This window comes from Malaclemys terrapin, chromosome 13 (genome assembly GCF_027887155.1).
Source record: "Malaclemys terrapin pileata isolate rMalTer1 chromosome 13, rMalTer1.hap1, whole genome shotgun sequence".
Lineage (NCBI taxonomy): Eukaryota > Metazoa > Chordata > Testudines > Emydidae > Malaclemys > Malaclemys terrapin.
The window spans coordinates 4,073,229-4,096,523 of NC_071517.1; the positions used below are offsets into that span (position 1 = coordinate 4,073,229).

Here is a 23,295-nt window from a genome sequence, read left to right on the forward strand (position 1 = left end):
TTCCTCTGCAGCGCTCCGTTCTGCTGCCACCTTTCTCCCCTTTGCTGGCATTCTAGGGCTTGGCCTCTCAATCTGAGGGCCCAGTTGGCTGAGAGAGAGAGCGATGGGAAGTAAAGTCTGGTTCAGAGGCTGTCGTAGCGCTGCTAAGCAGTTAAGGCAGCAGCAGTAGACTTGGGGTCCTCTAAGCATTGCTACCTCCAGCCTTGGGGGGCGGGGGGGAAGCAAGGGTGAGGGGCCTTGAATTGGGGAGGAAGAGAAGATCACCATGAGCTTTGCAGCCCCCAAGAGCCATCCTGAAGTGAGTTCTCTCCAGGGAGGACTCTTCTGTGTTAGAGAAATGGGACTCGGGTGAACAGTTTGCGCACTAAACTCCCCTCCCAATTCTTCCATTGCAGTGTACGTCCATCGCCCACACATCTAAGAATTCACCCTCCCTGGCAGGCAATGAACAATAGGCGTTAGCAGCAGATATTTTGACATCCGAGGCCTGGAGAGACCTTTGTCTCATAGAAACTGCATGAGTTCCAACACTGCTGTCGATTTACTCTGTCCCTAGCTGGCTTGCTCGCCCGCCGTCAGTACTGAACTCTTGGTTAGCATCCTTGCCCCCTCAGCCAATCTGCTGTTTGCAAACAGGAGGGGAGGAGCTGACGCCATCTGGTACAATAGCTGATGGACTCCCTCCCACCACGACGATGCTGGGAATGCCACTCCGAGCATTTTCCTCTAGCCAATTAAGCCCTACCGCTAATAGTTTGCTAATTCTTCTTTATAAGGTTATCTGGCTGGTCAGCACTGCCAGCTGGGCATAGCAATGGAGGGGCCACCAGCGATGCAATAGGAACTGTTACTTTATTTTAGTTAACACTGTATTTTTTATTTTTTTAAACGTTCATGTGTAGCTAACAAAGGCTTCTTTGTCACAGTAGATGCCTGGAGCACAACCTAAACCTAAACCAAAACGCAGTTGGAGAGAAGAAATGTTTCTTCTTATAACTAAGAAGTGCAACATAAATATAATCACTTGCAATTGTGGTGCTATATAAACACTAAATAAAAAGAGCATATTACCATGCCATTCCAAACACTCTACCACCTAGGAATGGTGGGGGAGGGTATATATTATTGCTGCACTAAAACATGGGGAAACTGAAATACAAGGAATTTTCAGGGTCTGATTTTTTTCGGATGTGCGGACGCCCGTTGAAGTCAAGTGAAAGACAGGGCGCTACAACCTTGTCGAAGGCTTCACCAAATTCCTGGCAGCGCTGGGATTAGCAATCAGCTCCTGGCTCCCAGACTAGTGTTCAATTTACTAGATCTTGCAGGCAGACTGCAACGGCAACCAGCCATCAGGAAACGCACGTCCCTGTGAGGGTTTTCTTCCTGTTCATTGGCTTGATTCTGGACCCTCCATAACAAAGCTCCACTTGATTTCAGTGGTTCAGGATCTGGCTCTAAAATCTCACTTTTTTTTACATGGTGGTTTTAACATCGGTTTAGTCAGAAAAGCTTTAAATAACTCACGAGAGCAACTGACTACAAAAGCACCTCTCACGGCTGTATGTAAGCCTAGGGTGACCAGGTGTCTGGTTTTGGACCGGAACAGCCGGTCAAAAAGGGATCCTGGCGACTCTGGTCAGCACCACTGACCGGGCTGTTGACTGTCCAGTTGGTGGTGCCACTATGCAGCGGGGCTGGCAGGCTTCCTTCTAGCCGCCGTGCAGCTCCCGGGTTGGGAAGCAGCCAGCATGTCTGGCTCCTAGCCTTTGGGGCGGCCAGAGGGGTCTGCGTGTTGCTCCGCCCCCTGCCTGCAGGCGCAGCTCCCATTGGCTGGGTAAGGGCAGGGGAGGAACTAGCGTTGCGAGCGCTCAGCAGGCGGCTGTTGAGGGGTCATGTGGCGTGTGTCTCTCCCGCTGCTGCCCGGCCTCTTCTCGCGCTCCTCGTGTGGCTGGGCTCGAGCTGCAGCGTGTGTCCTGCGGCGAACCACGGTCTGTCTGTCGCCCCTGGCACCCAGGAGTTTGAGGTGTGTGTATCCCCAGCTCCGAGTGCTGGGAATGGGGCTGCACCCCTATCCCCCTCACTGCATCCCTCCCCGTCCCATCCTGTCCTGCTTTTCACACCTACCCATCCCAGCCCTGTACCCCTTACAGCGCTCTCCCACCTATCCTCTCCACCTCCCAGAACCGCCACCCCATGTCCCTCATCCCCCACAGGCCTGCACCCTACCATTCACCTCCATACACTGCTGCACTCCCATTATGTCCCTATACACCCCTGTGCCCCCCACGTCCTCATGCACCTGTAGCCTTCTGCCTTCCCCTGCATCCCCGTCCACTCCACATCCCCCCCACACCCCCTCCTCTCTCCTTCACTTCCCCCTCTCACTCCCACCCTGCTCTCGTCCTTGGCCTCTTTCCCTCACCGTCCTCTCTCCTCCACCCATCCCCATCTTTTCCCCTCCAGCCCACGCTCCTCCCTTCCCGGCTAGGTGATTTATGCAGCCCCTGGAAAAGGGTATGAAAAAGTGTCTCTGTGCAGGCAAGTGTGTGCATGCATGCATTGTATGTGTGTAAGAGACGGTGTGTCTTTGTGTAGGGAGGTGTGTGTATCGCTGCATGTGTGTGTACCTGTGTGAATACAATCCGCAGCCTAACTCTTTGACTTTTATTCCTTTCGCTGGCTTGCGCACAAAAAAAATGGATGACATAAAATATGTCTCTATTTATTTCATAACAAGTTTTTAGAAGAGAAGGGAACTCTAAAAGAAATGTATTATTTCTTAAAAAGTGAATGCTGTTGACTAGTCATTGCAGAAGAGCCGATGGATCAGACATTTCTCCCCACCTTTGTCTAGCTACATTATAAACTCTTTGTTGCAGATGCTTTCTTTTTTTATGTGTATGTCCAGCACCTAGCACCCTGGAGCCCTGATCTTAGTTGGGGTCTCTAGGCACTAAACAACAATTGTAATATTAAATAATGTGGCAGTATATGTGTAAGTGCATGCTAGCTGTGTACACATGAATACACGTGTGTATCTGCATGAAGGTGTGGGAGTCAGTTTCTACAGATTTATTTCTATAGGTATCTGGACAGGTGTGCATTTCTGTGGTTGTGCTCTCTGGATTTGTATTTGGGCTTCAGGAGTGGGCCTTTAATGGACCCAGTGCAGCTGTGATAATGGGTGGTCCTAATTCCACACATAAAATTACAATAACTTTAGTGAACAAAAAACATGGAAAAGGGGAAGAGGGGAGGGAAAGAATCATGAAAACCTTTGTGAAATTTCATTTTTTTTAAAAATTACCTTTTGACTATTTTGCTGCCAGCTCCAGTGTCCTGTAACAAATAAAACCTCAACTTAGCATAATACATCTGTCAAAACAATAAATATGCCTGTTTGGGCCCTGTAGTGAATGAGCATGTGAGAGAGGGGAGGGAGAGCAAGCGACGGAGGGAGGGGGAATGGAGTCCGTGGGTGGGGGGGGTGGAGCCTCGGGAAGGGGCAGGGCCTCGGGGAAGGGGTGGGGCAGTGGGGGGGCAAGGGTGTTCGTTTTTCTGGCATTAGAAAGTTGGCAACCCTAGAACAGCCCCTAATGCATTGCTGAATGAAAAGTGGCATGGCCAAGGGGAGTAGGCGTGGGAGAGGGAAGCAGGATGGTTGTGAGTTCTATATTTCACCCATTTGTGAGTGCACAGAACTGCCCCTGAACAGCCCTGAGAGCTAACGCTTCCTGTCCAAGGGACATGAGATGCCATCGTGCTGTCTGCACTGGGTCACTAGACTACATTGATTTGAGCATGGGGAGGCATCGGCGTCCTGCTACCAACCTCCTCAGCTTTGATAACTGACCCGGTATGGGAAATTGAAACTTACCGTGAACTGTACTAGGTTTTTCTGTGCCCATTAGTTATTGTATTCATTTGTATATTATGCATTGTATCGGCATGCTTACTTTGGAAGTTAAGGTGCTTGTCAAATAAGTACATGTTTATAAATGTCATTTACCAGCAGCAGTCACTTGGCTTCACATATATTCTGCATACAAATAATCAGGATTTTTCAAAAAGCTCAAGGACTCTTTATTCAAGAGGTATAGTTCGTGTCTTCTGTTTGACAATGGGCAGTCACTTTTTTCTTTCCTGTCCATCTTTCCTCTGCCACCTCTTGTGTGTCTTCTCTGTTCCGATTGCAAGATCTTCGGGGCAGGGCCTGTCTTGCAGTGTGTGTTTGTACGGAGCTTCCCACAAAGGAGTCTCCGTCTTGGTAGAGCTTCTAGGCCCTGTTGTAATATAAACACAATGCAGTAATAGTAATAATCTGTACTTCCTTGTGACTTTTGTGGATAAGCACACCCAGGGAATGAGAATACATTAGAAACCTGACAATAGGTTCTCATGAATCCCTGGGCACAGCCCTGCTTCAGACTATCAAAACGATCTGCAAGTCAGAGCAATTCTTCAATGCTGTGCAGCGCCACGTGAGCATGTACATTCCCCCCGGCCTCCCATATGGATGTTCTTAACAGAGGAAACCCCTTGCAACCGTGCAACCAGAAAAATGGGAGTAACTAGGGCTTGTATCTTGAAGAGAACGAGAGAACTCGCACTGTATTACTGAGTTATTGCTGGTGCTGGTAGTTGTTAATATTATCAATATTTAACGAGTGAGAAGATGTGCCAGGTGCTTTATAGGTAATAAAACAAGGTTCCTTTAGATTTACAATCTAAATTGGAAGCTCAATTTATTTAGTTTATCCAAGAGAAGGTTAAGAGGTGACTTGATCACAGTCTACCTGTACCTACCCGTGAAAGAGATTTCTGATAGTAGACAGCGCTTTCATCTAGCAGACAAATGCCTAATGAGAACCAATGGTGGAAGGTGAAGCTAGACTAATTCAGACTAGAAATAAGATGCAAATTTTTAACGCTTTGGACAGTTAACCACTGGGACAACTTAAGTAGGGAGGTTGTGGGTTCTGCATCATTTGAATTATTTAAATCAAGACTGAGTGTCTTTCTAAGGTCTGCTGTCACTCAGGCAGGAGTTACGGGCTGGATGCAGAAGTCGCTGGGTGAGGGTCCGTGGCCCATGCTATGCAGAAAGTCAGACTTGATGATCATAAAGGTTCCTTTTGGCCTGAAAATTGATGACTGACTAAACAATGTACAGGTAGGGGGATGGAACACATCTGGAAGGACATTGATAGGACTCAGGGATGCCAGGCTGGATCAGACCAGAAGGTCCATCTACTCTGGTATCCTTTCACCAACAACAGCCAGCACTATCTGCTTTAGGAGGAGGTGCCAGAAACACCACAGAAGGCAGCTATGGGATAACCTTCTAACAGACACAATTTTCTCCCAAACCCCAATAGTTAGAGGTTGACTTAAACCCGGATACAGGAGGGTTTATATCTGTTCCAAAACTCTTGCTTATTTTATGGTATTTACTGTGGTAAGTCTGGATAATCTTGTTTTCCATATAGCTGTCCGATCCTTTTCTGAATGTCGTCAAACTCTTGGGCTCCAGTAACTTGTGGCAATGAGTTCTACAGGCTAATTGTGCATCTAGTTTAGAATTACACTTCCAGTCTCCCTCACAATGTGCATTATTTGCTACTGAATTTCATGTAGTTCATCCATATTTTAGCAGTGTCGGTGCAAACCCTGCCTCTGGGAGCAAATACGCTGGGCCCTACTCTGCTATCAGTCCACCTGTCAGTCCTGGAGCGAATTAACTATCTCACTACTTACGTCTAAAGCAGGGAGGATCGAAGAGAGCTCCATAATTGTGGGAAATGTGACCTGGTGTGATCAGAGCCCAGGATTGGCAGTCAGGATTTCTGGGTTCTGTTCCTAATTTGCTTCTGGCTGTTTGACCTTGTGCAGTCCTTCTCTGTATAATGGGACTTATAACATTTACCTGGTCAGAAGAGGGGGTGGCAGTTAGGGTGACCAGATGCCCTGATTTTATAGGGACGGTCCCAATATATAGGCGCCTATAACCCCCAATCCCTGTCCCAATTTTTCACACTTGCTCTCCGGTCACCCTAGCGGCGGTAGGCTTTAATTCTTTGTCATTTTTTAAGTGCTTTGAGATGAAAAGGGCTGTATAATTGGGAAAGAGAAATCTTTGGGAGTAAAACTTGCCTGCCTGTTTTGCAACACATGCCTTTAAAATTGGAACGTGTAAAAATTCGGTCGACAGCAGATCTGTGCATGTGTGTGTCACCGGCTCGCTCATTCCTTGTCAGATAGCATTCAGGAGCCAGAAATCTCTCTAGTCTCCTGTGAGTCAGATTTGGAAATGAACACATTGTTCACCTATTTTTCCTCCGCCATGCTCACATGCACACTTTGCATGAGAGGTTACAATAAAGCAAAAGAAAGCCCTTGCGTGCTAAGGCAGCTGTGTGTGGAACAGGTAAGGCAGGTATGGGGAAGTGCTCAAGGCCCTGTGCTTACCACAGAGCTCCTTCCCACCTGCAGGTCCCGATCAAACACCTCGACAGGCAGCCGGAGTGGGAAGCCATGATGTAATCTTGGGAACCCACAACAATCGGCTCTTTCATGGCAAGGCGATAACAATCAAAACAGTATGTAAGGGCCTGCCATGCAAGAATACACATGCACATTATACACAGTAGGGAATTGAAAGCCGTCGTGAAAAGGGGCTTGTTAAGAATATGTAGCCTACTTTCATAATCAGTTTGTAAAAGAATAGGCCCTTGAAAACAAGGGTTTAGGCTTATAGAAGGCTTTCTGTGCCTTGACCTTGCAAATATGCAGAGATGCCAACTTTTTCTGAAAGTGAACTAGGAATTTCCCAGCATGGTGCCATACCAATTGGCAGGCAAGATTTGTAGGGTAGAAGGTCCAGCTGCGGGTATGTGCCCCCAAGGAACTGGACTAGGTTATTTTCCTCTCCCGACAAAGAGTTGCTCCTTGGTGGGGCTTAGAGAAGCCGGATCTGCAGCGTTGTTACCTTTTCTTCCTTAAAATTGCAGCAAAACCTGGTCCTCTGTCTAGGGACTAGCACCACCTTGGAACAGGAGTGCAGGAATGATCTAAATTGTTTCCATATTGTGTACTGGTGAGAGTCCATAAGAATGGGCATCATTGGCTTCCTTGAAAATCCCCCGTGAACCTGTCCCTTCTTGGAGTTCGCGATGATAAAATAATACATAGCTCTTATCTGTGCTTTTTCATCCATGGATCTCAAAGTGCTTTTTGAAGGAGACAAGGATAATGGCCCCCTTTTTACAGTTGGGGAAACTGAGGCACAAAACAGTGCAGGGAAAATTTCCAAAAGCATCTAAGTGACTTAGGAACCTAAATCCCAACTTCAGAAGTGGTTTAGGCCCTCAGGAGCCTCAGTCCCACTGACTTGCAGTGAGACGTAAGCTCCTTAGTGTCTGAGTCACTTAAGGTACGTCTACACTGCAGCTGGGCGCGTGGGCAGGCAGACGCACGCCAGCTGTGCTGGAGCGAGCACGCTAGAGATAGCAGTGTGGGTTTTGCGGCACGGGCTAACTGGCTGAGTATGGGCACAGCAGGCACTCATGGCTGTGCATTTCAGGCTGATTACTGTCCTGCTCAGAGGGTTATACTCAGTTATTCCCCCAGTCACCTGCCTCTAGCTGTCCCTCCCTACCCTGGCATACTGTAGTCACCCAGAAATGCACTTGGTTCAGACTGCTAGTACATCTGCTTTACAACGTGTTCTCTTTGCAATAGAAGGAAGCCTTCCAAGTGTCTCCACCTATTTCCTTCATAAGGAACCCTTTGTTTTCCTGATACACAATGCAGCTTTATTTGGTTCAGTCTCTTTCCTCCCAACTGTTTCCCAGAAAACTCTTCACAGAGGTAGGGAGAAAATATGAGGTGCATATGGGGACTTGTACTGGGAAGGTCAGGCATTGGACTAGAAACTTCTTCACCTCGGCACGCAAACAGCACAGGAGACACCCTCTTATACAAAGGTGACCTCTGAGCAGTGTGTGGCCATATCCTTTCTGTGCTGTGAACCAAGGCGAAGCAAGTGAGAAGGGGTCTGTTCCCAGACTCCAGATGCTGTTAATGAAGTATTCACATCCAGGTACAAATAGCAGTGTCTGAGAGACGCTCAAGGCCTGTAAGAGTATGCGAGGCCATGGCCAAGGTATAATGGAGGTGACAAGAGGCACTAACATTCACTGTGGTGGCAAGAGACAGAGAATGGGCTTCTGGAATGGGAGGGATGGAAGGGGAAGCAAGGGGACCTGTGGCTGAGCAGTGAGGGAACCAGGAGCCTAGCAGAATGTGGGATGTCCTCTACCTGAAGCCAGACCCTAAGTGGCAGAGCCAGGAGGGAGTAGAGAACGGAAAGAGCCTAGCCTTGGAATTCAGGAATTCCCCGGTTCTAATCCCTGTCCTTTCAATAGCGCCTTCGGTTCCCTATTGTCCGTTAGATGGGATAACGCTCATCTCCCTCCCACTGTAACCTGCAGGTTAATCGGGAACTGGGTTTCCAGCCAGTTTTAAACTACATCTGAACCCCAAATGCAGCAAGTCTTCCCCAGTTTGATCTCTGCAGCCTGCTGCCTTCAGTGCAAGCGTGGCACTCCTGTCACCCGCTAGCTTGTGTCTGAGCATAGTGCTGGCCCTTGTCCCTCACAGGGCAGTACCCACTAAAGCTCTGCCCTGTGGTGCCAGTGGGGCCTCCCACTACTGGGCGCAGACAGAGCGTGCGTGTGAGAGTCCAGAGAGCATGGACAGAAGAGGGACCCAAAGGGGGGAGTACGGGGAGTCCCACCTGGAATCATTGGCGTAGTTTGACTTCTCATTTGGGGGGAGGGATAGCTCAGTGATTTGCGCATTTTGGCCTGCTAAACCCAGGGTTGTGAGTTCAATCCTTGAGGGGGGCCATTTAGGGATCTGGGGCAAAAATCTGTCTGGGGATTGGTCCTGCTTTAAACAGGGGGTGGGACTAGATGAACTTCTGAGGTCCCTTCCAACCCTGATATTCTATGATTCTATGTTTGGGGTGGCAGCCCAATCAGGCCAATGGGGCCGTGCAGGGAGAAGCAAATTCCACATCTGCCTGAGGCTTGCAGTTTGGGGGGGCAACGCTCCCCCTGCCCATTCCCAAATTACTCCCGTGCCTGGAAAGGGGAAAGTAACAGAAACAGGCCGTAGGCCTAGTGAGGAGCAAACGCTCAGAGTCTTATGCTCTTGGGGAAAGAAGAGCGTCTTGATGCATTTCCACTTAGAATATACTTTAAATGAACGTTGGGGGTTTGCGTCAAGTCCTCTTTTTATTAGTGGGGGTGGGAATGGGATAAATGCTTCAGCTTTAGGCTTCTCTTAGCTATAACGAAGAAATCTTTTGGCTTTGCTAAATTTCCCTTCCCCACATCTGCCCCCTCACCTCCCTCGCGCTCTGCCCCCATCACAGCTTTCTCACAGTCTCTCCTTGTTTTAAGGCAGCCCAGTAGTGAAAGCTCAGAGGGGTCTGCCTCCCCTCTGGGGATGGTGCTGTGGGGGGAGGGGGGTTCTTTTTGTACAGACCCCTTGGTTCACACTTCCCTCTCCCACCCATTAATTTGTTGTGGTCGGAGCCAGTAATAGCTGCTTTGTGCTAAGGCAAGGGAAGGAGGGGGAAAAAACCCAGCACACAGACAGCGGCTCCACTGTTTTCTATAAGGGATGTTTTCCCTGCCTCTACCCCCCCACATCCCCCCACACACACTTGAATAATGTTTTTGATTGTAATGGTCTGTCCTGGTTAAGGACACCCACAGCCTGTCTCTCTCTCTCGCTCTTCTGTAAACCATGTTAGAAGTTTAAACAACCCAGAGAGATTTTTCTCACCAGTCTTATTTTACTAGTAGGAACACAAGTGTTTAAAGCAGCAAAGGGAGCTTTCAGCCACTGGCGAAAGAATGACAGGTTTCAGAGTAGCATCCATGTTAGTCTGTATCCGCAAAAAGAAGAACAGGAGTACTTGTGGCACCTTAGAGACTAACAAATTTATTAGAGCATAAGCTTTCGTGGACTACAGCCCACTTCTTCGGATGCATATAGAATGGAATATTTCTATATGCATCCGAAGAAGTGGGCTGTAGTCCACGAAAGCTTATGCTCTAATAAATTTGTTAGTCTCTAAGGTGCCACAAGTACTCCTGTTCTTCTTTTGGCGAAAGAATGAAACCAGCCCTTGTGGACCTGCGTTTCAGGTCTGGTCAGGAGCTGGGCAGTGCAGGCAAGGCCTTTGCTAGGACTCTCTGTCTCAGCCGTTTGCTAGAGCTGAAGTCTCTCTCCAAAGTCGGTGATGTCTGTCTGTGGGTTATGGACCTCTGGAATGCCTGCTCTGGGATTGCTACCCAGTGATCACTGTGACTACCTGGTCTCTCTGGCTCAGATTCACTCTGGCATGACTGCATGGACTTCAGTGGAATTGCGCCCACGGTACCAGTGTTACATTTGGCCCCCTGTGTCTACTTGGAAACTGAAGTCATGGAAAACTTGATACATGTTGGGAGAAAATCCTTAGCTTCACTGACATTCTAATCTGACTGTCGGTGCGGAGGTGGGACCCCTTTTATTCTTGCGACACGGTGATGTGGTGCTGTCGTGACATGTTGCACTGCTGCAGCACAACGGCTGGTGAACCAGTCTCATCCTGCTGACGGGGTGGGAATTGGAAAGGTGGCCTATGGATCAACACTGTGACCTGGGCATCAATGCACCATCTAGCCCGTCTCCATGCACTTCAGTGGAGTTGAGCTGGTGTCGAGTTGGGTGCCCTGTGTTTATCCTGAAACCAGAGTTATGGAAAACTTCATACTTCTTGGGAGAAATCCTAGCTCCATTGATATCAATAGAAACTCTGCCATGTCCTTTAGTGGGGACAAGATTGCGCCCCATGTGTGTGTATAGCCACGTGGTGTCTTCTCCCAGGCTGCCCCGTATGTGTGGGATGTGCTCACCGTGCAAAGCCACCTCACTGTTCTCCTCCAAATGTCTTCTTTGAAACTGTCTTCGGCCGTCATGCTTACAAAAAGCTTGACAGTGGTTTGGCGCGCTGTGGTCGGGATCTTCTTACTGTTTCTTGTGCTCTATCAACTTGTTGTTTATAGTCTTACACTCAGATTGTAAGTTCTTTAGGGCAAGTATAATGTCCATTAGCTGTTTGCACAGCACCACGCACAACAGGGCCCGGCCTCTACACACTACTTTAAAACCACTAATAACAATGATAATGCATATCCAGGCTTGAGCCTGGGACCTTCAGTGCTATCAGCCTCTGCCATTGTTGCAAAAGGAGTTACTCCGCTAGTTGGCATCTGCAGTAGACTTTCATCTCCTTATGCACACCAGGGAGAGACAGGCCCGCTTCGTCCCGGTGTGGTTTGTTTGAGCAAGTTGGCTTCTCTACCTGTATAATGGTTCAGATCATGCTGAGCAGTTCAGCCTCGCTGCTGTGTTGTGGAGCTAAATGAATGGACGCTGGTGAAACTTGCCAATGTCCTCCCATGAAAGGTGTTGTAGAAATTCAATAGTACGTTTCACCCAGGGTAAATGCCCAATGGTCAATGCTGGTTTTCACAGCAAATACACTGATTTCTTACCTCCCCACCGACCGTAGGCAAAAAAGGCTAATATGTCATTTTTCCAGAAGGAGAAAGAAAATGCAAAACAAAAAACCAATGTGTTGGTGCTCACTCAGGGTTCCGGTGCCGGGGTTCTAGACGGGCTCAGCAGAAGGTGCTGCGGATTAGGACCGAGCTGCATTGCAGAGCTGAATTAGGTCCCAGGGCTGGTTTAGGAAGCAGCATTTGCAAGTGAGAGGGTGTGATGGCAGAGTGTGCGTGGAGGAGGGTTACTGTAGGGCAGCATTTCAGAGTAGCAGCCGTGTTAGTCTGTATCCGCAAAAAGAACAAGGAGGACTTGTGGCACCTTAGAAACTAACACATTTATTTGAGCATAAGCTTTCGTGGGCTACAGCCCACTTCATCGGATGCATAGAATGGAACATACAGTAAGAAGATATTTATACATACAGAGAACATGAAAAGGTGGAAGTACCCAGACCAACTGTAAGAGGCTAATTAATTAAGAGAAGCTATTATCAGCAGGGGAGAAAAACTTTTGAAGTGATAATCAAGATGGCCCATTTCGGACAGTTGACAGGAAGGTGTGAGGATACTTTAACATGGGGAAATAGATTCAATTAGTGTAATGACCGAGCCATTCCCAGTCTCTGTTCAAACCTAAGTTAATGGTATCTAGTTTGCATATTAATTCAAGTTCAGCAGCTTCTCGTTGGAGTCTGTTTTTGAAGCTTTTCTGTTGCAATATTGCCACCTTAACGTCTGTCACTGAGTGATTAGAGAAGTTCTCCTAGAGAAGGAGAAGTGTTCTTCTACTGGTTTTTGAATGTTATGATTCCTGATGTCAGATTTGTGTCCGTTTATTCTTTTGCGTTGAGACTGTAGGGCAGTATTGAGGCTTCTTGGCAGAGCTGCAGAAGGAGTAAAGCTTGCACAGCCTTTGCCCAGACTGTGCCCTCCAGGGTACTTAGTTCCTCGTATTCGTGAGCATCAAACCCAATTGTCAAATATGGGGGGGGGGGGGGGGAAATAAGTGAAGCTTTTGTTTCCTGTTCAAGGGTAGTTGGTGGAAACCTCACATGAAAGCGATTGCAAAGGGGTGAAAATGGTGTTCCCAGACTTGTCAAATTGAGATTCAATAGGTAGATAATGGTTCACGTGAGCCCACGGTTTTGTAACAGCCGTCTCGGCACAGCCATGCCAAGATTTTTATGTAACCAACGTGGCAGGGGAGGCAGCGTGTGTGTGAAGCTGTCCTGAAACTCTCAGATGCTTAATGCAAACCAAGGCTCCATCCTGGTTGATTCTCCTTCCCTCCACCTAGACATGCCTGACAGGTTTATTTGTTTACTTTGCAGTACCTCTGGGGTATGTTTAAATAGGTCTATTTTTATTTATTGTCCCTCCACAGTTCCTGGTTGGGGGGCATCTAAAGGGGCTGCTCTGTGAGCTGTCAGTGGTTTTAAAACTGGGATGCAAAAGTGACTGGGCACCAAACCACAGCTATAGTAATAACAGTGCTTAAAAAAATCCATCCTCCCTCTTTAAATACAGAAATCGGATTTCCATTTTTAGTTATTTTTCAGAAGGTCCCTACGCTGCACCAGTGACAAATCCACAGAGGAACGTGCAGGACATTGGATGGACTGGTGGGAACATGAGGCTATCCTGGGGAATTTGGGGGGAGTGGTGAGACGCAACCCCAGTTGTTATTTCCTGCATCTGTGAGGGTGCCTAGGATGATAGACAAGTCTAATGAAGAGGCACCTTGGTGGACGACTTTGGGAAGAACGACCTAGTCAGCATGTCTACCTGGAGCATCTAAGCCTAATTCCTGGCTCACAATTTGCTGCGATGTGGCAACCTTCCATTCTTAGGAGCCTGCACAACTAACTCTGGTACTCTTAAAACACGGGGCATGTCTAGCGCCTTGCCTGCCCTGAGTCAAGCATAGAAATCCCCCGCTTGCTTGGGAGCACAAGACATTTCTCAAGCAGGCTGGGATTCTTAAATGTTTGCAAAGGGGTCTTAGGTCGTAGGAGCACTTGGTTGTGTTGGGGGTGTTGGTTGGCTCTTCCTTGAAAAAGTGCCAGCGGGCTCTATTTAGGTTCTTATGTCTTGCCCATCTCCCTGGTTTCTGAGCTCCCTTTATGCATAAGAGGTAGGGCAAGATTTTCAAAAGTGACATAGGCACTAAGGATTTGTTTACACGACCAGCTAGTGCACAGCAAGCCGGGGCATAAATCTACAGTGCACTAACCTGCTGGCACAAACTGGCCATGTGCATCCTGCTATCGTGCACTAAAAGCACTTGGTGTCTCCTTGAAAGGCAATAGGACACAGGCACAAAGTCACTTTGTAAAATGGGTCAAGGCTCCAAAGTCACTTAGGCAATTCTGCAAACCTTGCCCGTAATCCTTAACTAGATTTCAAAGCCCATGTGTCCGCTAGGAGTACTGGGGGTGAGAGCGGCTGAGCTCTCACCACTGCTATTATTACTAAGAGATCTTGAGGAAGTCCGTTGATCTCTCTGTCACTCAGCTGCCTCACGTTTGGGGGGTTTGTGAGAGCTGTGCTCAGATGCTCAGAATCAGACGCCAACGGAGGACGTATTCCACCCATCACCACTACCAGCAGGCTAACACTGCGGTAAATCCTGCCTCCCAGCCATCCCCCACGACTTGCATGTGTACAGTTGACACCTCAGCTCATGTCCTAGTGAAGAATCTTTGCTCTCTGAATACACTTCCCTCGTTTGATCTGAGGTGCTCAGAATTCCATGCTAACAAACCTTGTGAGGGAGGTAGGCGGGCGGGTGTCATTTGACCCGCTTTACAGAGAGGGGAAACTGAGGCAGCGCGAGGTTAAATCAGACAAAGTGTCAAAGCCACGAATTGAACCGAGGAGTTCTGACTCCCCGTCCTCTGTCAAAAAACACCAACTTCTGTGCTGTTTTAGGAGTGAATGAACTGGCTGTCTTTCAACTTTACCCTCCCACTAAGAGAGAGGCCGCCGTTGCCCTTCACTTGCGTGGAAATGTCCAATGCACGGGCCCCGTTGCACTGTGTAGGGGCCCCTCTTTGCATGCAAGGTGCTGTTGAGACAGCCGGCTGCTGTCAGAAGTGGCAGAGGTGTCATTTGCAGAAGTATGGTTTAGTGGAGAGGCAGGGTGATCCAGCGGTTAGGGTGCCCTGGACAGGAGAGAGCTGGGCTCAGTTCCTGATTTGCCACAGATATCCTCTGTGACCTTGGGCAAGTCACTTTGCCTCTCTGCCACCGTCGCTCCCTAGAAAATAGGGATGATAGCCCTGCCGTCCCTCACAGGGATGTTGAGGATGAGCACATTAAATAATGTGGCGGCTCAGATATGATAACGTGAGCTCTAGAAGTACTTAAGATAAAAATAAATGTAGCATAGCAATCTGGGAGTCTGACTAGCGGAGAGATCCTGGGTGAGTCATTTCTCTGTGTCCCTGTGTCCCCTTCTGCAAAGTAAGGATTAATACATCCTTATTTCACAGGGCCGGGGGTGCTCAGTGTCGTGAAGCGTTTTGAGACGCTGCAGTGGGAGGTGCGGGAGGAGGGCCAAGTGTGTGCTATCAGTGACTTTATTCTGGTTGGTTGATTAACGCCGTGAGGTAAATTCTCTGCCGGTCTAGAAGTGGCTAATTTCCCCTCTCCCGCCCCCAAATCCTTTATAGCTACTGTCTGTGAGCTTTGCCTGGAGCCATTTCTATTGAAGGTGAGCTCAGCTCCACCCTTCTGGCTGTGCTGTCAGGGCCGCTCATTCATTCCCTCGGAGGAGGGTGTTTTCTGTTGGCTTGACAGATGTGATAACATGCAGGAGGCCTCCTATCCCCGCCGCCCCAACACCTCCCCGCCTGGCTTGGCACCCCGTGTGGGGGTGGTCTCTGGTACTGGATCGGTTCTGTTCTGCCGTCGGCAGCCGTTGAAACCTACAGTGAATCTACAATAACCTCAGGAGAGGAGAACCCCTCCCCATCCAACCCTGCCCTTGCTTTCCTGTTTCCGACCGCGGTAAAAGTCCAAGAAGACACAAATGGGGCTATGTACGTTAATGGAGTCCTGAGAGTTTAGCATTACAGGGGAAGAGGAGGCAATCGCCCTCGTTATAAAGCTTTTTTTTCCCACTTGTCAAAGCTGGGCTCCACATAGGTTGATTTTTTTTTAAATGACTTGATTACCAAGTGCTCTCGTCCTCCTTCCCAGCCTCTCTCGCACCCCCCGTCCATGTGCCCTGTGTTCCAAATGGGGCTGTCCTCATTGCCATGCTAGCTGGTAGCTGCTGAGGGTGGCCTTGGAAGGCGCATGTTTGCATTTCGACCCTCCAAAGTGCTGGTCTAGGCCTGACGCTGTGGGATCCCTTCCTCAACGCCTAGCCATCAGAACAGCTTCTCCCCACAACGAGCTTCAAAATCCTGCCTCCTTGCAGATGCAGGGCTGCGGTTAGCGCTGTCATGAAATCCGAGGCCAACAAGCAAAACCACAATCACTTTCCCCTCTAGCTCCGTCGTTAGGAGCCAGCCACTGGAGCTGAACAGGATGCTTTCCTGCCGGTGTTCACGACTAGACGCTGGCGCAGCGGGGAAGCTGGGAGTGTTCCCTTCTGCAGCCACCCAGGACAGAGTGGGTACCAGAACGTAACTCATCGTCCTGTCTGTGCCTGTCTCTCAGTGTTGATTCCCCAGTGCTGCGCTTTGGGCACCTGCTCCCGTGGCTGAAGTTGAGTGGGGCTGTCTCCAGAACAGCAAGGAGTGGAACGGAAAAGCGGGACTGGGATAGGGGTGAAAGCAGCAGCCCTGAGGCAGTTACAGGTCTGGAACCACAGCTGCTAACACATGACTCCTGAAACCTACATGGTGAGTTGCAGACTCAGGTGCCACTTCTGTTTATTCCGACCGCCTGCAGGCTTTAGACCGGTCTGTGCCTTGGCCATTGTTTAACATCTCAGCTGCAGGATAGTGCATCTGGGGTACTAGAGCGTCAGTGGCCAAATTCTCGTTTGGGGGTGGATGCTGCAGCCTTTCTAGTGCGGCATGCCTCTCCCCTCTGGGTGATCCAGGCTCTGAATGTGATCAGGGTTTCTTCAAAAGTTCTATATATTTTTTAAGCCTGTAGGTTGAAAACACACGACCCTACAGCTAGTACAGAAGGGGATAAAAGCAAACAATGGAGTGTCTGTGCAACCGTGCAGACAATGGGGGAGATGAACAGTAAATGAGAGGGATTAACCTCTGCATTATCTGATGTAGGCTGAAACCGGAGCTTGTTTGACGCGACCTCCCATAACGGCAGAGGCATCTCAGAGAGGAGGAAACTGGCCCCTTTCGGAGAGCTAGCAAAACAGGGCTGCCTCTGAAGACTTATGGGATCCCTGTTCACATCTGCAGGTGTAGCCCAGTGTGTCCTTTCATTCCGCCTCGTATGGCACCAGCTGGGAGGCGTGGGAGATCCATTTTGGTGGTAACTGGGATGCTCCACAAACTGGCCCCTGGATCCCAGGGCTGTTCTACCTTGGCTGTCTGATTTCCCAGAATACCCTGTGTATTGGAAGGACAGTTGTCTGAATAGGCAGTTCTCAGTGCAGCCTGGCTTGCAAAGTGGAGCAGTCAGGAGAGTTTATTTGTACTGCACGGGGCTCCTTTGCGCCTTACTTTTCTTTCTCCACTCTTGTTAACCTCCCACACCGTAAACCAAATCCTTGTGGCTCCGCCTCTCCCCCATGGACTCCCTTCAGCTCCCCTGCATCTTTGCCATTCCTTAGTTAGTCAGTGGGTCACTCATGAACAACTTGAGGTTCTCCCTGTTCAACGGCCAGGTCTGATCAAGGGTTCGGAGGACCAGGCTGGGAGTTCGAAAGTCTTGGGTTTTGGCTGTCTGGTTGTGTCCTTGGGCAAATCTTTTCATCTCATTCTCCATTGCTTCCAGGGGTTGATGGATGGACGTGGAGCACTTTGAAGATAAAACTCGCTCTAGAAGTGCCTTGTGTTAACATGATTCAATTAGTCCCCAAGGGCTGGAAGCACTCACATTAAAGAGATGTACTTAATAACCTTTTTTTTAAGGCCTATCCTGCCCTGCCCTTCTCCTCCCAGAGGAATGATATATAACATGTTTTGCTTTTATTTCGGTAGGAACTTAGCAGTTGGGATTGGAATTCAGAATTTCCCAGAAGGCCTTGCTGTCAGCCTTCCTTTGCGTGGGGCTGGATTTTCAACATGGAGAGCATTTTGGTAAGTAGTGCTCCTCCTAAAACGTTCTTCAAGCTTTGAAACGTGTCCGTCAAGCCATTTCCCAGCTGCTGTTGCTGCATGGTTGCTATGCAGTGCCTTGTTGCTAGCTCCGATTCAGGACTCATCAGGGGCTTGGCTGTGTTTGGGGAAAAGCTGTTCCATTTTGAAGCTTTCTCCAGCCTTTGTGTACTGGGTGGCAGCTATGGGAACAGTGCAGGAGACAGGATCTTGCTGGTCCGGCGTTACTACGTTCAGCAGCTGACGTTTTCACAGTGATCAGATGTTGTGGGGCAAGCCACTGGTGCAGCTCATATTCGTTCCAACTTCGTAGAAGGATAACAACCGCTAGTCTGTTCTGTCTCATGCGGCCACACCGCCGCTGTAGAATGGGCGAGGTTTGAACGGTGATCCTCAGTAGCCGTGGTTGCAAGTGTCTTGTGATGGGGTGGAATCTTTGGGCCAAATGAAGACGAAATAGATGAACAAAAGAGAGCGTGATGCTTAAATCGTGTTTCTACTGCCTGCAGAGTCACCTCTCCTGTGGGCTGACCCCCTGGTGTCTGCTCTCCTGCATCACATTTCTAAGGCCATCCAGAGAGGGATACAAATGGGTCCACCAAGGCCAGAGCCTATGACACAACTCCAACTTCCTTTGTTGCTTCAACACATGTACAGAAATTTAACTTCTGACCTTAAAGTTACCTTCCCTTCACTGTCCGGCATGACAGGGCAATCCTTTCTGGCCTGCTTTAAGGCCTGGCAATGCTAAAAATACAACCATGTTTTCTCTTACCAGTTTTTGATGCTTTTATCTTATTGGCTCGTGCCAAACACGGTTATTCACACCGCTCCCATATGTTGCCCATGTAGGTGCATGTAGCCACACCTATCCCGTTGCCCAATTGTGTTCATCTCAGTGCATTCTGGGAAATTCGAGGCAGCTATCCCAGTAGTGTCACAACAGAGGACAACACCTGAAGGACATCAGCACAAAGCAGCATGAGTGGCCCGGGGATAGTGCATTCTAGGATGTCTGACCAGACAGAGAGCTGGGAGGAAGGAATTAGACTGGCATGGTTAGGAGGTCTAAGGGCTGCAAAGAAACCAGAGTGTTGGACCAGTTACAGGAGGACAATCTAGGCTACCAGCAAAGGCAACACATGGTTAGCATCCACAGTCTTTAGAGCCATCCCACCAGCTGGCTACACAGTCAGCAAAACCTTGTAGCACAGATAGGAACTAAAGAGGGCAAATGGACGTGTTCTGAAGGGATCCCCACTTCAGACTTACTTCAGCAGTGGACCAGTGCTTAGCTGATTCACAGGGCCCCTTGTGTGGAGAGTAGCCATAAACTGGGTTGGGGGAAGAGACACATTAGGGGGAAAAACTAGAGGATTGTTTGCCTGCATGGAGCCAGGTGTTCCCAAGTCTGCCTGCAGCCTTTCATCACCTTCCAGATTAAAGAAGGGGACTTGTCTTCTGCTGTGTTTGCTCAGGAAGGGCTCAGATGCTCTCGTTTGTTTTGCAAGGGCTGGTACACATCTCTTTTTCTTCACACAGGTGCGGGGGTGGGAAAGCAGGTTTGCATCCACTCTGCACTCTCGAAAGCAGGGCAGCCTAATGCTAATCAGAACCTGCCAGGTGCATTCTGCATTTACAGACTTCGTACCTCCATTTAATGGGACGTATCCATGTCCTGCATGGGCCAATTGGGCCCTCGGGGTCCAATAAACACCTGCACTATGTTGGGTACAAAAAGGGATAAAAGAAGGATTTCCTGTGTCCCTTCTGGGCTTTTGATCTTGGTTCTCTTACAGGTACGGACAGCTAAGCGGCATGGTGGAGCCTTTAGCTGGTGTCTTTGGTGCCTTTGCCATGGTGCTGGCAGAACCCCTCCTCCCCTATGCCTTGGGCTTTGCTGCCGGTGCTATGGTCTATGTGGTCATGGATGACATCATCCCAGAAGCACAAACCAGGTGAGGGAAATTGCTCTGCCCCCGAGCTGCCAACACCCTGAAGCCATGTTCATTGGCTGGCCTTTGCTTGTGACTAAATTCTCTGTCCTTCCTCGTCCCATGGAAGGGAATGTTGTAGTGCAAAGGAACTCTTTGGGGTCTGATCCACGAGGACCAGAGAGCATTTGCATTGAGAGGGCACACGCCACTTTACAAGCTAGCACTGTTAATAGCATTTCAGCCATTGGCCAACAACGGTCACCCCTCAGAGACGTGTTCTTAAAAACTGGTTCCATCCACACCCTGGCTTATACCATGTGGCACAACATGTGTGAAAGCCCATTTCCAGCGAGCAACAGGATTCAAAAGCCATAATGAACTGGAAGGAGGTTGACCGCTCTCCTCATTTTTGATCAAGATGGGCAGACGTTTGCTGCTGTCATCGTTTCAGACTGTGAATGTTCTTGGAAAAGAGTTCTTTTTTTTAATGCATTTGCTTTGCTGAAGGAATTATCGGGTTGCAAGTCACTGAACCGGTGTGAGATGTAGCAGGGGTGGCTCTTTTGGAGCTGTCCCTCAATGCATGTGGCTTGAAACTGTTATCACTGAACTGTTGTATTGTGATAACACTGTCCCCAAACCTGGTTGGACCCCATTGTTCTAAGTGCTGTATGAAAATACTAGGAAGGACTGTCCTGGCTCTGAAGAATTTAAACACAATTTAAACACAACAGGTGGGTGAGAGAAACAAATAGGGTGGGGATGGGCCCCGCCGCCGAACAGTCGGACATGCCGCCCCCCTCTTCATTGGCCACCCTAGGCATCTGCTTGCTAGGCTGGTGCCTGGAGCCGGCCCTGCTACTAGCTATAAGGGGTGTCAGCTCCCCACCTTTAGCTTAGGAACTATGTATAAGTAATGCAGGAAAGAATGAGTCTGTCCCTCCCTGACTCCGTTTATTGCCTCAGTGAGACTTTAAAGGAGAAAATTGCATTTGAGATCTGTGGTTAAGATTCTCAAAGCCACCTAGGGGAGTCAGACATGTCCCCCATTCATTTGAATGGAATTGCATGTCTAAATCCCCAAGATGGCTCAGCCTGTCTCTGAGGTGGTTCAGTGGCTGAGAGAGCTTAAGCTTAGTTGGTGGGGTGCAAGAGCTCTCAGGGGCTGAGGAAGGGAAGCACCCTTGACTCTATCTCCCAAAGGAACAGCTTGGGTGAGTTTTATTTTGACTGGAGGGAAGGATCAGCATGATGTAAGGCCTTCAAAGAGATGGGGGAATAAAGAGGATTTTGGAAGATTCCCTTCTTTTCATAGCGGAGAAATAAAGACAACTCTGCTGTCGTCTGAAACAGAAGTGCTCACTCCCTCTCCTTTCCTCCTTACAGTGGCAACGGGAAGCTGGCTTCCTGGACCTCCATCTTAGGGTTTGTGGTGATGATGTCCCTGGATGTTGGACTTGGATAAGGGTGGATTTACTGTTGGCCAACGGGAGATGAGAGCCGAGCAATTTACATGGCAGCAGTTGGAACTGGAAACTTTTCTTCTTCTAGTTTTTTTTTATATATATATATATTGATTAGTTTGGTGTTGATTATCTATGATTTTATATATATATATTTTGCTGTAACATAACATTGATTGTTTTCAAAGCACAAACATTGGTGGCTCCTTGCAGGTCCTGGGTTTCCTTTGCCACCAAATTCTTTCTCTTCTCAACTGGGTCATCGATAAGACATATATCAGCCAGGCCGCAGTTTGTGTTTACTTTTCCTCCGATTTTGGGGCATTTCCGTAATGGTCAAAGCTCTTTTGGTTTTGACCATACTTGTTCTGTATGCAGTAAGAGAGTCATAGTCAAATGTCTAAAGAGGCTCCTGATTAAATAGAAGAACAATTGATGGGTAAGTTTGTGTAGTGTCTGAACTTCTGAACTCTCTCTTAGAAGTAGGAAGTCCCAGCACTAAGATGGGAACCTTCACAAATAGGTGTGTAGCAGCATGTCTAATACATACTGCTGGGGCTTGAGAAATTTTCAGTGGCATCAGCTATTTTGATGGATACAAGTAATCTGAACCAACAAAAAAAGAAACCTTGTGAGAATCATATCAAGATATAGAAGCCGAGAAGATACCAGTTTTCCCTGCTGGATATGTCTTCTTAATGGGGCCTTAACTCCAGTATAGTCCAATGGGGAATTCTTTGCCTTTCCAAAAAATTGAAAGAAGACATCTGTTTTCTAATGTTCAATCTTTTAGGATGCAAGCTGTGGTTATACAGATTTGTTCGTAAGGTGCTACGTGACTGTTGGATAGCAGGGTTCATTATCCACTTGAGCCTATGGTTTTGTTTCATAAATTGCTGTGTTATGGTTGCTGTTTTAAATCCGAGTGAAAAACTCCGTGAAGTGTTGATTTATGCTCTTCCCGGAAGTTGGCCTGTTAGCATGGTCCCCCAGTGAAGGAGTCCACGTTAGCTTTCGAAGGATAAATCTGGTCCTCACGACAACTCTCATTTTCCCCAGCATTCATCCGATTAATTCATTGCCCAACGTGGATGCTCCGCAATGCACCACCTTGGCATTTTTTCTCCCACGTTCCAAGCGTGTGTTTGGCTAACAATGGTTCCCAAACAGGCCGAGTCGCTTGTTTTAACAGATCAGCCCTGCTCCTCTTAGACGGACACGCACTCACACAATGAGCATGATGGAATTTAACTGTTTAATACTAAGCTGAATAATGAAAAGCAGAAGTCAAGATAATGACAGAGAACACACATCCCGGTTCACTTTCTAGGCAGGCTGTTCTCCCCCATCAAAATGGGGTTTGATTAGACACTTGGGCCGGCATAGTAAATAGCCTGATTGCCTGGCTGATATCTAGGTAGCTCAAGCCCTCCAGGCTCATGTTTGTAATATGTTTGCCACAGAGATTCACTCTTGAGAGTCATGGGTTATGTACGCCGGAGACAGTCTCCCAGTAAACGATAAGTAGATCCTCTTAGAGAGGCTGTAGGAATGCAGCCAAGAGGACTAGGTACTAATGAACTAAGTTAAAACCATGGAATTGTGGTTCGGTTCAGTTCGTTGGCTGGATTTTGTCTGTATTTATTTGTATGTCGTTCTGAATAATATAAAAATGCTGGTTGCCAACGGACGTGACCTTTTAACTGTGATTAGTTTCAATAAATGGGAAATTCAGAGTCTTTGCTGACTTATTTTGCTGCAGTCAATCCTTCCCTTTTGCTCTCCTCCCTGCATTTTAGTATATTCCTTCCTCTTAATTCGATTCTTTCCGGTTTGCCTGAGGTCTTTATTCTGAGACAGACCAAAAATAACGCACTTGATGCAACAAACACCTTCTTCCCCCCCACTCCCCATCACCAAAGAGTAACCTCTTCAAAGAGAAGTCCTATCAGCTGGCATCAATATCTAGATTCACTGTTCGTTGGATTTGCCATGCCAGATCAAATCATTGATCCATCAAGTC

At 48.3% G+C, this 23,295-nt stretch overlaps 1 protein-coding gene across 3 annotated transcripts in view; it reads left to right on the forward strand.

Annotated features, from left to right (window-relative positions):
* SLC39A11 (solute carrier family 39 member 11) overlaps positions 1 to 23,011 on the forward strand; it is a 255,447-nt gene extending 232,436 nt beyond the window's left edge. For all 3 annotated transcript variants that reach the window (XM_054047612.1, XM_054047615.1, XM_054047614.1), the window contains 3 exons: positions 17,756 to 17,854; positions 19,672 to 19,830; positions 21,196 to 23,011. In XM_054047612.1, the coding sequence (XP_053903587.1) occupies positions 17,756 to 17,854; positions 19,672 to 19,830; positions 21,196 to 21,274 (337 nt within the window). In that variant the 3' untranslated portion in view covers positions 21,275 to 23,011. The remainder of the gene's footprint in view (positions 1 to 17,755; positions 17,855 to 19,671; positions 19,831 to 21,195) is intronic.
* The last annotated feature ends 284 nt before the right edge of the window (positions 23,012 to 23,295 follow it).